Source organism: Rhinolophus hipposideros, assembly GCF_964194185.1.
Source record: "Rhinolophus hipposideros genome assembly, chromosome: 2".
In the NCBI taxonomy this organism is placed as follows: domain Eukaryota; kingdom Metazoa; phylum Chordata; class Mammalia; order Chiroptera; family Rhinolophidae; genus Rhinolophus; species Rhinolophus hipposideros.
In genome coordinates, this window is record NC_138048.1 from 107,245,475 (window position 1) to 107,263,103 (window position 17,629).

General features: G+C 51.9%; 2 protein-coding genes across 4 annotated transcripts in view; both read left to right on the forward strand.

The window, feature by feature from the left end:
* The window catches only part of FAM3B (FAM3 metabolism regulating signaling molecule B), a 30,523-nt gene extending 23,661 nt beyond the window's left edge, over positions 1-6,862 (forward strand). Inside the window, exon 8 of one of the 2 annotated variants that reach the window (XM_081074561.1) lies at positions 1,909-6,862. In XM_081074561.1, the coding sequence (XP_080930687.1) occupies positions 1,909-1,998 (90 nt within the window). In that variant the 3' untranslated portion in view covers positions 1,999-6,862. The remainder of the gene's footprint in view (positions 1-1,908) is intronic. The other variant, XM_081074560.1, reaches the window with a different exon arrangement.
* A 1,916-nt stretch (positions 6,863-8,778) lies between these two features.
* MX2 (MX dynamin like GTPase 2) overlaps positions 8,779-17,629 on the forward strand; it is a 34,511-nt gene continuing 25,660 nt past the window's right edge. Inside the window, exons 1-3 of one of the 2 annotated variants that reach the window (XM_081062671.1) lie at positions 8,779-8,885; positions 16,137-16,458; positions 16,966-17,215. In XM_081062671.1, the coding sequence (XP_080918797.1) occupies positions 16,279-16,458; positions 16,966-17,215 (430 nt within the window). In that variant the 5' untranslated portion in view covers positions 8,779-8,885; positions 16,137-16,278. The remainder of the gene's footprint in view (positions 8,886-16,136; positions 16,459-16,965; positions 17,216-17,629) is intronic. The other variant, XM_081062672.1, reaches the window with a different exon arrangement.

Here is a 17,629-nt window from a genome sequence, read left to right on the forward strand (position 1 = left end):
ATTCTTATGAGAAAATGGCAGCCCCATCCCATGTGCACATCCAAACTCCCCCTTAAACATCCCCGCTGGCTTTTTTGTAGACATTGACAAGCTGATCCTAAAATCTGTATGGAAATTCAAGGGACCCAGAATAGCCAAAATAATCTTGAAAAAGAAGAATGAAGTTGGAGGACTTGCACTTTCCAATTTCAAAACTCACTGCAAAGCTACAGTGATCAAGATGGTGCAGCTCTGGCATAAGATAGACACAGAGACAAATGGACCTTGGATTAGGCAGTGGTTTCTTCAATATGACACTAAAAGCACAAACAACAAAAGAAAAAATAGATAAATTGTATTTCTTTTTTTTATTTTATTATTTTATTTTTTTTATTAAATTTATTGGGTTGACAATTGTTAGTAAATTTACATATATTTCAGATAAATTGTATTTCATTATAATTTAAAATGTATGTGCATCAAAGGATACCACCACAAAAGTGATGAAAAAACAAACAACCCAATTTTAAAGTGGGCAAAGCGTCTGAGTAAACATATCTTTCCAGAAGACATACAGATGCCGGCAAGCACACGCAAACATAGCCATCACTAGCCACCAGGAAAATGCCAATAAAAGCCACAACTAGATAGCACCTCACCCCCACTAGGATGGCTATAATAAAAAAGACATCTCTGGAAGTGTTGACAAGGGTGTGGAGAATATAGAACCTTCAGACATTGCTGCAGGAAGTGTAATAATAATACAGCTGCTTTGGGAAACATTGTGGCAGTTCCTCAAAGAGTTAGGCGTGCAGTTACCATGTGACCTAACGATTCCACTTGCAGGTATGCACCCTAGAGAATGAGAACACGTTCACACAAAAACGTGTACATGATGCAGAGCATCATTATCCAAAAAGTGGCTGTTAATGGATAAAAGGTCTTATCAATGGATAAAAAAATGTGTAAATAAAACATGGGATAGCCATACACTAGAATATTATTCAGCCATAGAAAGAAATGCAGTTCTGATACACACTATGGGGATGAAAACATGCTCAGTGAAGAAAACCAAACACAAAAGGCCACATTTCATTTTACATGAAATTTCCAGAACAGACAAAATCCATAGAGACAGGACGTAGATTAGCGGATGCCTGGGGCTGTGGGGGATGGGGGCTGACTGTGTATAGATACGTGGTTTCTTCTTTAGGTGATGAAAATGTCCTAAAATTGACTGTAGTGGGTGCATAGCTCAGTGAATATACTGAAAACTATTAAACTCTGTACACTTAGGGTGAATTTTGTAGTATGCAAATTATATCTCAAAGCTGTTGCATTAACAAGGATATATGAGTAGAATTCCAAGGTTTAGAATGCATATTATTCTTTGTAAGCATTGAGTTAAGGTGTTCCATTATCTGTGAAAGATTGAGAATATAAAGGACTAAAGTCCGTATCCATATGAACCTACATGTGCTGAGCTAGGAATTCTAGGTACCCTAAAAAAAATAGAGTCCTGCTCCCAAAGAGCTGAAAACTGCACGTTGGAACTGTGCTGTCCAGTGCAGCAGCTCCTAGCCAAATTTGCATTTGCATTTGAATTTATTAAAATGAAATGGAATTGAAAATCCAGTGCATCCGTCGCACCAGGTACATTTCAAGTATTCGATAGCCTAACGTAACTAGTGGCTACTCTATTGGACAGTGTCTGTCACGGAACATTGACATCAGTGCAGAAAGTTCTGGAGCTGCATTAACAGCACGTTCAAATACTATTAAGAAGCATGTTGAGAGGAAATCAAGCACCCAATGTGGGATGGAGCAAATTCCCTTCTAGGAACTGATTCTTTTATAGGACTTCGCTCATAGCAGACACATGAAATACTTACTGATTAACAAATAAATTTCCTTTCTTTCTTGACACAGATCAACCATTCCGATAACGCGAAGAACAGGTACTCGGGGTGGCCTGCAGAGATACAGATAGAGGGCTGCGTACCCAGAGAAGCAAGCTAACGTTGTGTGGCTTTAATAAAGGTGGTGTTTCTATAAACAAATGCATCATGGAACAACCCACGCATCTTATCCAACAGTTAATATTTGATTTGGGGGGTTTGATGTCAGCTGGCCAATATTGCTAGTTGCATGAAATCTTGGCACACAGTGTTTCTATGCCAGTATTTATACAGTGAAGATATTAATGAGCAGGAAAACTGAAACGAATGGACTTTGTTAAAGAAAATAAGGGGGGTGAACCCGGAAAGGAGAGGGGTGACCAGGTGTGGAGCGCTTTTATGAGCCTATCTAAGTTTGACATCGTAGCCCAGATAGCTCTGCAGAGGACAAAGCTTTCTTTCTTTAGCACGGAGCACACCCTCATTTCAGATAGTTGTCTCCTAGGAAAATGAGCCACGGCCACAGAGCTGGGCAACTACAGCCTCCTCGGTCAACGCCAGGGGAGCCCTTAGACTTCCTGTGGGTCCTTGAACTTACTCTTTCATGACACAAATCTGGGTGCTTGCTGCTGTCTGCCACCAGGGGTGCAGTTAGTGAACCAGACATAGTCTCTGCCTTCCTGCAGGGCTGTCACTCCAGGGGCCAGCCTGTTTAGTGGGGGAGGAGAAAGGAGTATCAGACCACCCAGACAGCAGTGACTCCCAATTGCACTGATTTCTCCTTCCAGTTAACTGTGGGCACAGGGCCACTGTGGCTCGGCCCCCGGCACTGGGAGCCAGGCAAGTTGGGTCCCTAGCAAGCATAGAAGCCAGAGAGAGCAGAAAGCCACCTGCCCTCAGAGTTCCTGCCAGGACACGGTGTGAGTCCCACCCACCTCCTGGATTTCGATTGCCCAGGTCCAGCTGGGGACAAGTCAATAATGTGGCAGTGGGTGGGGTGACTGGCCTCCCACAGGAGGGGGTAAATATTTGCAGAGCCAGGAATGCAGTAACTGTCAACAGCCAGGCAGTGCCAGGGCCACGGAGGAACTGGGGCCTGCTGTTCCCTTGCTCTTGGCAATGGTCCCTCAGGGATTCGGGGCTCCGCTCTGCAGAGGCGTCTGCAGACCACTGCACGGGGTCTTGGCTCAGTAGGAGCTACATTCTGCCCCCCCAAAATCCATAAGTTGAGTCCTAACCCCGGCACCTCACATGTGACCTTAGTTGGAAATAAGGTCATTGCAGTTGTAAGAAGTTGGAGTAGGGGGGCTCTAAGCCTACAAGACTGGTGTCCTTATATAAAGGGGACATTTGGACGCAGACACGCGTCCCGGGAGAGGCCACGTGAAGGTAAAGGCAGAGGTCAGGGTGATACAAGCCAAAGAGCCCAAAGATGGACAGCACCCACCAGAAGCTGGGGCGAGGCCTGCAAGGGGTGCTCCCCTGGGGCCTTCAGAGCTAGCCCGGCCCTGCAACACCTTGATCTTGGACTTCTGGCCTTCAAAACTGTTCCGAGAGAAGAAATTTGTGTTGTTTAAGCCACTCGGTTTCTGGTGCTTTGTATGGTAGCCCCAGGACACAACTATATAGTTCCCCTTAGGTTCTGAACTCTTTGGTACCCGTAAATATTCCTGTATTTAAAGGTGGGGCGGGACTGGATATTTTTCTTTCCTTTTTTTTCCTTCCCTTTTTACTCTGGCTGAAATTGCTACATTTTCACAGCATTGTTGATCTTAATTCACTGTAGTGGGTGAAGCCCCAGGGACACTTCAGGGCAGGCTTGTCCAGAAATCCTGCCTGGGGATGTGAGCGCCTATGACACCCCCACCCCCATCCTGTGACTGCCCTGGGTCCCTTTGCCTCTGCTGCCACTGCCACTATCACTGGTGCATTTCTGAATTGTCATGTCCTATTTCCTGCCCACCCAGGCACTGAGTGCCCAGGTTGTCATGCCTCCCTGGGGCCCAGCTCTAGGGGAGGGGAGGGCGATGGTGGGAACAGGGAAGGGGGGCATTTGAGAGAGTGTGAATATCCCTCCAGATGAGGCCACCTGCAGCTGCTCACCTGGAAACCTTGGAACACATGTCAAAAAATAGAGACCGTACTAAAAACTTCTTCCCCAGTTGTGGCCTTGGCGATATTTCTTTTTCCAAGTTTCTGTCTTCTACCTACGTTTTCATTTTATTCCATTAGATAACAACGTGCCCAGTTTTGCGATTTCTCCCGTGTTACTGGTGTGTGGTTTAGGCTCTGTTGCAGTGGTTTTCTTTTTTCTTTAGCAGTTCAGAGTATAACATTCCTGAATACAGCCATCAATAACCCCAGGAGTGGGACACATCCTGCCATTGTCCACCCGAAGGGTTCCCGCCACCAGCTCCCTGCCCTCAGCCCTTCAGAGTGGGCTGCTCCCTCCCCCAGCGCTCAGTGCTCCTGCCTTTGGAGGCTGCAAACCACTAAGGGAGGTGAGGGGGTCCCCCCAGCTCTGCTCTCTGTGCCTGCCCCTCACTGGGAAGCCGTCTGGCCCTCTCTGCAGGGGCAGGTGTCAGGGGTGGTACCCAACCCCCTCTCTGGGTTCCAGAGCCCCAAGAACCCCTCTGGAGAGCACCTGTGCCACCACTGGAAAGGAGGCAGGGGTGGGCAGGGGCTGGGGGATGCAGGGGTGAGTAGGGGGAGCACTGCGGGTGTTTAGGGCAGAGAAACTACTACTCCATGTGATGCTCTGATGGTGGGCACACGTCACTGTACATCTGTCCAAACCCACAGAAGGCACAGCGCCAAGAGGGGCCCCTGGGGTAAAGTGTGGGCTCTGGGTGATGACGACGCTCACTGCAGGTCCATCAGTTGTAACAGATGCCCCACCCGGTGGGGACGCTGACGGTGGGGGAGGCTGTGCGTGCGTGGGGTGGGGGGCGGGGGCGTATGGGAAACCTCTGTGCCTTCCCCTCTGTTTTGCTGTGAACCTAAACTGATCTAAAAAAGGAACTTTCTTATAAGGGGAAAAGAAGCTGCCAAGGAGAAGCCTTAGATGGGCAACAATCCCTGAGCACCCTAATTGCCCAGTCCCGCTGTGGGGTGAGCCTAAGCCCCACCCCAGCATCCCCCCAGCAGAGGCCTGGTGGGGCCTAGAGGACAGCACAGCTGTGGGCCCGGAAGCAGCTGCCCCTCCCACGCAGAGAGAAGCCAGCGCCTCTGGCTTTCTGCCCTGGGAGGAAGGCCGGAAAGGTAGGGTTTTTCCTGACCCCTCTCAGCACTTTCATTACCAAGATTCCTGGACTTTTGACACCACAAAATCCTAACAGATATTGTTCCTGATTGTAGAAAGGGTGTCACCAGCTGAGACACTCCGCCCGAATGGACCTTTGTCTCACTCTAGCGCCAAAGCAGGGGCACAGCCGCCCCCAGGCCACTCAGCCCCCTCCTGTCAGGCACCATGCAGGAGGTCGGACAGGACATTCCTGTGCTCAACCAGCTTGGCGTGACCCTCCATCATTCCTCTTGGCACCCGCCTTGTTTTGAGGGTCACCATTATCACCCCCATTGAAGCAGGTGGGTCCCAGAGAGTGAGGGGTCAGTGGCCTTGGACCCCAAAGTGCCCTGCGGGAACAAACACCCGGGTAAGAGCTGTGCCTGTCCACTGGACTCCCAGGCCCCTCTGAGGAAACATCCATGTGGCCTCTTCTGTCCACTGATGTAAGGAAGACGTTGAAGAAAATTTGCCCTCATTGGTTGATGTGAGCTTTTGTCTGTTAGCTTGTGTCTGTTCCTGTATGTGAGGTGATTTCTGTGCTGCGATCAGGGGGTGAGCAAATTCCCCCTCTGGTCTCATTCTCCCGAGCAGGGGAGACGTGAGATGAGGTTTGTTGTTCTGTCTGTGCTGTGAGGTGATGGTTGGCTTAGGGTTAAAGGAATTCTTCATCAGGGGTGGAGACAAGTCCCTCTTTGTGCTGTCTGTTTCGCCCACATCAGCAGGTGAAGTGAAGAAGTAGCTAAGTTATATCAGGACGACGTGACAGGCACGTTGCCAGGCTTTGGAGGACCTTCGGCTGAAGGTCCCAGCAAGAACAGTAGATGTTGTTTATCCAGATGAATTGGCCCTTTGGCCGGATGGGCAGCATTCATATCAGTAACTGGGGGACCCTCCCAGAACAGGCCATTCCCCGAGGGAGAGGCAGGAACAAGAAACTTGGCTCTAAGGTAAATCTGAGGAAATGTATATGATAGACCTCAGTTGGCAATGTTATTATAATTATTATTTCATCATCTGGTAATTTTGTCATTGGTGATTTCTCATCATTCTAACATTTGGAAGACCTCCAGCAACATGCAGCTTGCAACACCAGAGGATGTCCTGACTTCCAGCCGCGAACCTGGTGAGGTCTGGCTGGTTCCCGGCCTCTCCAGTGTTGTTCCCCACGGTTAGCCTTCTTGAGAACTTGTTAGCATCTAGAAAACTTGTATGCAGCTTGCAGCTTACAACACCAGAAGACGCCCTAACTTCTCCCAACAACAAAGGCCACAACAGCCGCATTCTTGGGAACGAGCAAGCAGCGGTGTGGGAGACACCTGAGTGTCTCTCAGCTACAGACCTGGCAAGGTTTTGATTCATGACTTTTCCAGTGCTGTTCTCCCCCGGTTTGATGACATTTTGACACCTACTGTAATAGTTACTATCCTATAAAGCTTATTACTGCTTTTGGATACTCCTTACTGATGTTATTTGTGTATTTAGCCAAGTGATATTTGATCAATAGTAAACATGTGTTGGGATCTCTTAAACTTATACATATGTGTACTCCTTTGACATGACGTTATCAATGTATATAGTTTAGTCTTAACCACCTTTACTTTCTGTCATTAGCACATTCTAATAATTGCCTTTGTCTTTTGCTATTGCATATTGCTAAATAAATTGATTAGATATTGTTAAATAAATAATCAATTAGCCCACCCTAGTGTGTCCCTCCTCCTTCTTTTCCCCCCTGCTCGTCATTACAACTGAGAAAGCAAACTCCAAAGGAGAGGCCCACCCGAGGATGGGCACACTCTGCCCCAGGTGGCAGGGAGCTTTGTGAACGCGCAGGGGCCCTGAGGACGGGTCCCTTCAGCTGCAGTTTGAGCATCAGTGACCCTGGTTCCTCCTGGAGAGGAGCGTGTTGGAGGGGATGCTGTTTTCCACAAAGAATGGAGGGTCCCCCCGCTGTTCTTGCTGCCTCCATATAAGCTGGCATCACTCTGGCCAGCTGCCAAGGTTCCTTCTGTGAAAACAAGAAACAACAGGCCCCAAATGGAGTCATTTGTGCTATGTCACCAAACCGATGCTTAATACCTAACCTAACTGCAGTCCTCCCCCAGTAATGTAATCATAAATGATCAGTTTGGAATTTCCTGGTCAGCAGCAGCGATGTAATCCACCGAATAGATCAAACCTCCGGTCCCCCCAAAGCAAAATGAGGTAATCTGCTTTTTCCTTCTCCCTGCCCCCTTCTGTCTATGAAAACCTTTTATTCAGTGCAGCAACTGGGACTCCTTTCTATTTGCTAGACTGGATGCTGTGTGATTCATGAACCATTGAATAAAGCCAATTTGATCTCTAAATTTGTTCAGTTGAATTTTGTGTGTATTTCTTTCTTTCCTTCTTTTTTTTTTTTTTTTTTATGCTTCACTTGTGCCTTTCCGGGAGCCGTAGAGCGAGCAGCAGGGCCTGTTATGAAAGACAGAAGTGGTGAAACAAACAACCATCAGTCTGCGGACGGCCCAGTCCCTCCCCCCCGCGGCCCCGCCCCTCAGCCCGGCCCCTCGCCCCGCCCCCGCCCCTCGCCCCGCCCCCTCTCTGGAGTCTCAGGTCAGTGTGGGGTCCTGCAGCCCACCGCTTGCCCCATGACCTCCTCCTAATGCCAGGATTTTAAGAACATCTTTGAAGCCTCCTAGTTCCTTGTTTAAAAGGAAAACTTGTCCACAAGGGCAGTCAGTAAAATGAACGAGCAAGGAGGTGGTCAGAATGCGTTTTGCTCCTTTAATATGTTTTGGAGAGGACTGCCGGGTGGACATGAGATTGCAGCCCGCGGCGTCCCTCCTGCGCCAGCCCCGCTCCCGGGGCTTCTCCGGGCTTGCAGACCACCGCTCGACCCGACGGCGGGAATGCCTGGCTCTCCTCCTCTGCCACCGCGGGGGCGGAGCGGGGGCCTTGGACCCTGGGGCTACTGCATTTCGGCGGGCGCGGTAACCGAGGACCAGAGCCCGGCCTGCGCCCCGCCCTCCTCCTGCCGCACCCGGCGGAGCGAGGCCTCTCCAGGGCTTGGGAACCACCGCCCGTGGGACAGAGAACACACATTGTACAAGTGGTTAATTGCATGACGCTGTACACTTAACCTGGGGGAAAGGTGGCGGAGGGTGACATCGGTCTGCGGTGGCTCAGGCGTGAAGCCAGCAGGACGTCTGAGAACTTTCAGATCTCTTGCTTGAGTAAACTTTGCCCCCCCCCCTGTGTAAAACACCCAGCTCCTCCCGCAGCAGCCACATTTCAAAGGCTCAGTGCCCTCCTTTGGCTTGTATTGGACAACAGAATGAAACATTTCCAGCATCCCAGAAAGTCCCAAGGGACAGCGCTGCTCGGTCACTGGACCCCCAAATGTGGGTCCACACCAGCTTCCCCTGAAAACGTGGTTGCAATGCAGATTATGGACCCCACCCCAGGGCTCGGGCATCCCCCCCCCCCGCCCCCGCCCCCGCGGGGTAGGTCCAGCCCCCCATTGTTCACTAGCAGCCCCGGGGAGTCGCCTGTGGACCATTGTATGAGTCACCCACGAACTTGATCTTCACTTTCATTTCCGTGGCCAGGACACTTGGTTTCATTTCTCTGGCTGTTGGTAAAGAGGGGAGAGTGGGGAGGAGTGGTTCGCACACATATAAAAGGGAAGCCCTGGAAGGGAGAGAAGGGATGTGCCGGGTCTCGGTTCTGAAGGCGCACAGGTGAGAGCTGGGCCGGGGCGGGGGGGCCCGGGACGTCTCAGCACAACAGATGTGCCTCTCCGAAGGCATGCCTGGGAAACCCGGCTGGTGCCAGAGGCAGGCGCCCTACAGGGTACATTCTGACGCTGCCCTGTGGGACTCCCGTTAAGCCCCGTGTTGGCGCTGGCCCCCAGCCAGCCCCTCTCGCTGAGGGTGCGTTTTACACAAGTGGTCCCCCTTCCCGAATCGGGCTGTCACGCGGGGGACCCTGCTCTCTGCGCCATTTGTCGTGCAGGGTCTCAGCTCCCACTCCCCGCATAAGAACACAGGACACGGTAAGGCCAAAAAGGAACACCCATGGAGCCATAAGTAGGGGAGTCAAACCAATATATTCTCTCTGGCAGCTGGGCTGGAGACTCAGGAAGCAGGATCTACATAATCATCCTAACAGCAGTCCGTGCTTGCCAGCCACCATCTTCTTGCTAGCCCCCATTCTCTCCTGCTAGCGTAGCCACAGCTGTTATATTAGTGGCCAGTGGCCTACGTGTTACAGCTGACAGCCAACTAGCCACAGCTGCTGGCCATCTGATCACAGTTGATGGCCATTTACTACCCGAGCCAGCACCTTTCTATGTGAGGCCGAGAGCCTGGAAACTGCTTTTTGGGGTCTTTGTCCCCACACGGGCCAAAAGCCTTGTGGCCACGAAAGGGACACTTGCTCAACATCCGTGGAGGGCACACATCCGGGGGTGGGGTGGGAGCTTTGTGTCTGTGCAATATTGTGATTTATTGGAAGAAATACTGTGCATTACATCCCCATAGTTTGAAAGGTGCTAAGAGAATAGATCTTAAAAGTCTTTATCACGAGAAAAAAAATGTTGTAACTGTGTATGGCGATGGATGTTAACCAGACTTATCGTGGTGATCGTTTTGCAGTCTATACAAATATTGGAAAAAAAAAAACTACAGTAGATTACCTGAGCTTCATCCTGGCTCAGAGCTTGAAACCCTTGTGGCTTCTTTAGAGGGGAAAGTGTTGTCTTTGTCATGTTAATGAGGTGACCTTTGGTCTATTGGGGTCTGGTTGCCCTTGGAACAAACCCGGTGGTTAGAAGGTTGGGACTTTCAGCTCCACCCCCAACCTCCAGGGAGGGAGAGGGGTGGGAGATTGAATCAATCGCCAATGGCCAATGAGTTAATCATCGTACCTATGCATGGAAGCCTCCATAATCACCCCAAAAGGACGGGGTTCAAAGAGCTTCCAGGTTGGTGGTCATGTGGACATTCAGGGAGAGGGGCACCCTGGAGAGGGCTTGGGAGCTCTGTGCCCTTTCCTCACACCTTGCCCTGTGCACCTGCCTGTTCGTGAGTTACATCCTTTTGTAAAACACCAGTAATCGGGTAAGTAACTTGTTTCTCTGGGTTCTCTGAGCCATTCTAGCAAATTAATTGAGCCCAAGGAGGGGTTTGTTGGAACCTCTGATCTAGTCAGTCAGAAACACAGGTCACAATCCAGACTTGTCCTTGGCATCTGAAGTGGGTGGGATGGGGTGGGGCGGCTGGAGCAGCCCTACAGGACTGAGCCCTTGCCTGAGGGATCTGATGCCATCTCCTGGTTCATAGTGTGAGAATTGAGTGAATTGCTTGTTGGGCTGGCGGATGAAAACCACCTGGGCACTGGGATCAGGCTTGCAGCCCTAAAGCCTGGCCTCCGGGCCTTGGGAGCCCTCTCAGTTATGGTACTGGTGGCACAGGGCTGCCCTCAGTGGTGTGCGGAGAACTCCACCTTCTGAGGGGACAGGGCACCTGACTTCCAGCATTTGCTGATGCTTTGTGATGCTCCATGTAGTGCTACATTATTCTGCCTTCAGTTTTTACTTAGAGACACATGGATGCCAAGTGTGCCCAGCAAAGTGGCATTTGGGGGGACGAGATGAGGTGTAAACAAACCTAGTCTCCTCCTAATCTACACCTCCCGGTGTCAACACACCTAGAGGATTATGTCTTGGGGCTGCCCTGACAAGGCTTAAACAATTGAAAGTACTCTCTCCCGGCCCTGGAGGCTGGAAGTCCGAGATCGGGTTTCCGGGTTGGTTCCTCCTAGGACGCGGTGTAGAACCCTTCCTTGCCTCTTCCAGCTTCTGGTTGGTGCCAGCAATCCTTGGCGTTATTTGGGGACAGTGTCTCCAGATGCTGTGGTGGCCTCTCCAGATCGTGCCACCAGCCAGAAGAAGAAATCCACATGGTCACCCACGGCATGGGGCCAATTGTGGCCGATTTTTCCGGACAATCAGACAGTCAGCTCTTGCCTTGCCGAGAACCGGGGGGTTAAGCAGAGGACAGGGTGAAGGTGTGGACTTGGGTCCTTGAGTGATCACATCTTCTCTCTCTTTCCTGGAAAGTCGGTGAATCAGACGGTTGTTGTTGTAATCTGCTTTTAGGAGAAACCAATTCCTAATTAGTGTGGAAGGAGGCAAAATACCCCCACAGGCCTGTCTAAAGGATCGTACAGATGCAACACAAAGGCCAGGTCAAAGCGGAAACACGTTTTTAATTCATTACAGTGCTCTCCACTCTGCAGCTGTGGTCTCCTCAGCAGACCCAGGGCCAGGAGGCCATGCTGGGGTTGGACACAGGGTGCTGGGATCCAGGCGTCTGGGGCCTGCAGAGACTCCTGATGCTCAGTGAAGCATGTGGAAAGCTCAAGCTCCCCCCACCACCACCAAAATAAAAGACAGCCTGAAGGAAGAGGTGCAGGGCAGAGGGGCTTGTCTTCAAGAGTACATTTCTGAAGTCTGCCTGTCTCTTATGGTGTTCGGCCACACCGTTCCAAAGCCCGGATAACTTGACTCTTCCCTCTTTATCAAAGTAATGTATTTACTGGCTTCCTGCATCTGTCGCCTTCCAGCCATGGGACATGGTGTCCTGGCTGCTTAACTTGTCTGAACTCCACTGCCCCTTCTCATATAAAATTAGGGATAATGTAAATGAGATGTGCAAACCACATAGCACTTGGGGAGGGCACACCAGGGCACACATGACAGCCAAGCATGCCCTGGACCCCTGGGATTGCGCCTGACCAAGGGTGCAGGAGCTGAACTGTCTCTTCTCCTCCCCCAGAAGAAGGCAGTTGATTGACCTGGAGCAGCGCATGCTCCTGCAGCATGGCCCTCTGCAGAGTAATGGCTTGTGTGCTTCCACTAAGGAAGGTCACATACTCCTTGTGTTATTTCCTTATATTGAGGAGAGTAACTAAGTTGATGGCATGTCCTTAAGGGCAATTGGATTTAAAACAAAACGAAACCACAGCAAACAGAGACAGTTCACACAGGATTGTGTTTTCTCCTGACACTTGGGGAAGGGTAGGCATAGGGTGGAGTGGCTGTTTTATAAAAGGAATGATTCCGGGGGGCGGGGGGGGGGAGGGACAGTGTGAGGTGGTCACTCAGGAAACTGTCTGATGCCAGTACATCAGCGGCTAAAACTCCGATTCCAGAGAAATGAAGAACTGGAAGATACAGAACAACTGGAAATAACTCAGACTTCTTTTTGGTTCCCACTCAGCGGGGAGGATTCGTGCAGCTCTTTGCTCTAAATCTAGTAATAGGCACAAGGGCCCTTGTGGCGGGGGCATGACAGCGATTCCTGCACGGGACACGCCTGCACAGTGCTTAGGGGCAGAGCCGGTCGCACACGGGATCAAACCTCAGGATGACTGCCGGGCTGGCTGTGAGTGGGACATGGGACATGTTTCTGTCGGACAGGCCAAGGTTGCCTTTCATGCAGGAGCTGGCTTAGGCTTTGAAGGACGCAGAGCACAGCGTCAACTGGAAAAGATTACATAAGCCCAGGTGATAAAGAAATTGCTGTCTAGATGTGTGGCAACTACTCAGTTCATGGGGAAGTGAGCATTATATGTGGGGGAAGTATAATTCATTTAGCTGCTGCCGCCTTTGGCTGTAAGCAGAGGGCATGGCGAAGCCAGCCAGCGCTCCTCACTTAGGCCTGCCTTCCTCCAACACGCCCACAGGTTTGGCCCAGAGCAGCGTGGCCAGAGTGGAGGGTGGCCCAGGGCCCTTCTCCAGGGGAGGCCCTTCCTTCCACTTCAGCTCCCACGACCAGTGCCCAGTACAGGAGTGTGGCATCAGTAGTTATCTCTAGTAAGCGTCACCAGGCCAAGGTGGCCAGGTGAGCATTCAGTTTGGATCAAGGTGGCAGTGGTGGGGGTAGTGGAGACTGTTACATGTGGATCACTTTGAAGGCAGAGTGAACAGAGGTGCTTACGGGGTCGTGAGACTGAGGCAGAGAGGGGTCAGGGAGGTGGGGAGATGTACAGCCAGACCAGCGAGAAGGCGCAGCTGGCCTTAACGGAGAGAGCCCACCAGGCTGGGGTGGGGAACGCACACTAGTGTTGTTTCTAAGAAGGGCCCCAGGAATATCTGAATCCTGCCCTAGAAAAATAGCCCGCCCTGTGTCCACCTGTTCCTTCATGGAACCAGTAGCTAGTGAGGGCCTGCCACTGCCCAGGGCCATCGGTGGAGCTGGGGACTCATGAGGGCACGGAGGTGACAGGTGACAATCAAGGAAACATAAGGAGAGTGACTGCAGGTGCACAGACAGAGGTGAAGGAGCTCTTGTAGCTGACGGCCTGGCCATTCTCAGAGTTCTCATCTGAGGGGTCCCCCTTCGGGTCAGGTCTCCAGTCAATGCAGCTGACCCCTTGGAAGAGAGGTAGAAGATTCTCCTTTCAACCCAAGGTCAGGTCCAGCGCCAACGTCGGAAAAGGCCAGGGTGCATGCCAGGCAGGGTGAGGCCATACAGACCAGAGGGACACAGGAGCTCCCCTACCTACTAGAAGGGAGCTGCCCCCAGCGTGGCTTGGTGGCCCCCCAGGAAAAGAGGAAGCCTCAAAGACAGAGACAAAGCCTAGCACCAAGCTTCAGTCCCCTTGTTTCTCTGGACTCCAAAATTCAAAACAAACACACAACCAAAATAAAAGAATTAAAAAGGAAAGAAAGCAAGACAGAGATCGGCAGGTCTTCTCCCAGGGGGAACCCGCTGAGGATTTTGCCGACCCCGTGGCAGAGAGTGCTGGCACATGCCAGGTCCTTGTATTGGTTTCTTAGTGTCACCGTCACAAAGTCCCACAGGCTGGACGGCTTAAACAATGAACACTTATTCTCTCACAGTCTGGAGGGTGAAAGTCTGAGATCCAGGTGTCGGCGGCAGCGTTGGTTCTTCTGAGGCCTCGCCCCTTGTAGACGGCCGTCCTCTCCATGTCCCCACATGGCCGTCCCTCTGTGTGTGTGTGCTGATTTCCTCTTCTCAGAAGGACACCAGTCAGATGGATTGAGGCCTCCCGAATGGCCTCGTTTTACCTTAGTCACCTCTTTAGAGCCCGTGTGTCCAAGTCACACTCTGAGGTGATGGGCGTTAGGGCTTCGGCTTCTGAATTTGGTTGGGGGGGTACAACTCTGCCCATAACAGTCCTCAGTGAGTATTTCTTGAATGAGTGAATGAATGAATGAATGAATGAATGAACTATAGCTCATTTTTAAAGTAGGCCATGACACACACCACGGCGTGAGTGTGCACATCTGTTTTGAGGAAAGGAAAAATTTCCCTTTTCCCAGCATTCAGAGAAGAGATGCTATAAATACAGAAAAGTAGGTTGGGGCCACACTTTCTAGGGACTTTGTTCTGAGAAAAGGTCACAGAAACTTTTAGGAAGGGTGGTGACATGATGAGCTCGGGGGTTAAGAAAGAAAACAGGCACAGTAAGTGCACTGACGCACAAGGTCACAGGGGGGGAGGGGCATGGGCTGATCCACTGCGGCTGGACAAGAACTTAAGTGGACATTCCAAAGTCCCGCTAATGGACAGGAGCCAGCCTGAAGACTCCAGTCCTTCCCACCATCTGAGTGTCCCAATTAAAGGCTGCCATAACGAGTCACCCAAATTCTGTGGCTTAAAAGAGCAGAAATGGGGGCAGCCACATGGCTCAGTTGGTTAGAGCACGAGCTCTCAACAACAAGATTGCCGGTTCAATTCCCGCATGGGATGGTGGGCTGTGCCCCCTGCAACTAAAGACTGAAAACAGCAAGTGGACTTGGAGCTGATGGGTCCTAGAAAACACACTGTTCCCCAATAAAAACACAACAACAACAACAACAAAAAACAGTAGAGATGGATTGTCTCAGTCTGAAGGCCAGAAATCAGAGATCACGGTGTGGGCAGTGGTGGCTCCTTCTGGAGCCATGAGGGAGAACCCGTCCCATGGCTCTCTCCTAACTTCGGGTGGCTCCTGGCACTCCTCAGCGGCGTGGGGCCCGAGGCCACATCACTTGAGTCTCTGACTCTGTCTTCACGTCGCCCCCCCCCCTTGTGGGTCTCTGTGTCTCAGGTCCCCCTCTCTTGTCTCTTATTGGATGTAAGGCCTGTTCTTGTCTCCAAATCCTTACCTTAATTACATCTGCAAATACTCTTTTTCCTAATAAGATCACACTCACAGTTCGGGAGGACTTGGATTTGGGGGTGTGGTGGAGGACACGCCATTCAACCTACAGCACCCTGTTCCTAGAGAGGAGGGGCTGTATAAGGGATCGTGGAAAAGGTTCACGTCGAGCGTCCCCCAGATTGGGTCTGAGTCCTGATTTGGACCAGTGACTGGACCTTCTGTACTTGTTTCTTGACCTGGAAAATGCAGATAAGGAGCTGACACGTAGGGCTGTTGTCAAAACAAGGTGCCTGTCCGGGGGCAGCCTTGGGTGTGCCAGCACCCCTACCACCCGCGGCTTCTAGCAGGGCTGCCTTGATCTGAGCACAGGCCACAGACACCGAGAAGCCAGAGACCCAAACACACTCTTAGACTCCCCAGCAGCCTGGCTGAGTCTGGGTGGGGAGCAGTGGGTGGGGCCAGGGCTGGCTTCCAGAGGGCATGAGAGACACTGCATCCCCTCGCTCCATGCCTACTGGTGCCCGTCGGATCTGAGCACGGGGTCATGGAGCCCATCAGCAGTGACAGGAGAACATTCAAATTTTCCCATGGAAACATGGAGTCTACTGCCCCTTGTTCCCAAGACCCTTGTTCTCTGCGCCTGTTTGCTGCCCACGGCCCCTGCACACAGGCATGTGCTGGGCTTCTGGCGTCCCCCGTGTCTATGTGCAGGGGCTGGGCTATGCTGGGGCTGCGGAAGCCGGGGCTGATGAGGGACAGCCTGGGGGATGACCACATGGTGACTTTGAGCCCTTTCCCATCCTGTGTCTCTGCAGAGCTTGTCAAGAAGATTGGAGGTGCTAAGCAACGGGAAAGGAACCCACGACGTGCAACTGGTCTCCAGCTGATACCTAAAGCCCACAGGCCTTGGCCACAACAGAAGCACAGTTTTCTTCCCAACGCTATCCGAAAAAAGCAATGAATTTCTCCCATCCACAGCCACAGCTACGGCTATTTGGAGGAGCAGGAGGACAAGTGAGGTTTCCCCCAAAATGGCCGATGGGGGAGAAGGACACTGTTAACCTCAGCAAGAACTTCAACCTGATGACAATGAATGCCCAGCCGCCAGCAGAAAACAGGGGCCAAGAGAGGACACAGGTGAGTCAGCACGAGGGGTGTTCAGCAAGGGTGCATTCCAGCCGCCAGTCAGAGGAAAGGCAGTGAGTGGCTGTGGGTCAGCCCACCACCCCCAACAGCACAGCTGGTTTCCCCGGCTCTCCCCAGCAATAAGCGCCAGAGATACACCCAGCAATGACCTTCCTCGACATGAGTCTGGGGCCTTCTGTTCCATGTGCTGGGGTCTCCTTCCAGGAGCTTATCCTCCAGCTACTCCTGCTGGTGTCACCATTGCTAGCATCCTCTTCAGTTCCCTCTCTACCCCAGTTCAGCAGCCCAGGGCCACAGCGCCCCTCCTGCCTCAGACTGGAAGCCCTCACCTCTTGGTACCTTCTCTCTGCTCTGTCAGGCACCTTCACTCCCAACCCAGTACCCCTGCTCCTACGGAAGCAAAGCCTCAATAGGAACAGAAGGTCCATTTAGAGGCCCCTCTCACCCTTTCGGTCTTCCTGTCTGCAACCTAACATCAGTACATGCCCAATTCTGCAGCAAATCCTCCCCAGCGGTGGGAACCTTCCCATGGGCCAAGGATATGAAGCCACCCAGGGGCCCGAGAACAGCCTGTTCAGCCACTATGAGGAGAAGGTGCGTCCCTGCATCGACCTCATCGACTCGCTGCGGGCCCTGGGCGTGGAGCAGGACCTGGCCCTGCCTGCCATCGCGGTCATCGGGGACCAGAGCTCTGGCAAGAGCTCCGTGCTGGAGGCGCTGTCAGGTGTCGCCCTTCCCAGGGGCAGCGGTAAGTGTGGACGGCCAGGTTCGTCCTGTGGGGGTGGCCGGGCAGCTACGAGCCACAAAGGGGCACCAATGGTGTCAGAGACAGGCCTCTGGGAAGGTCCCCAGGAGGGCGGCTCCTGCAGGCTCTGGGTGGGGGTTGGGGGCTTAGCTCTGGGCGTCCCACAATGTCCCTCGTTTCCAGAGCCCACTTCCACACGATGCTAGCCATCACTGAGCCTGTATCAGCCAAGGTCCCGGGACCTGGTTGTTTCCCCATAGTGCTGTTTGTAAGCCTGCACCAGCATTTCTTTTCTGATCACGTTAAATCTGTGTCAGGTGAATTCCCTTTGAAGAATTTTCTCAACATTTTGAGAAGCAATTAGCCGGGATCATAGTGTGATAAGACACATGCTTTGCTTTAAAAAAATGTTCAGTA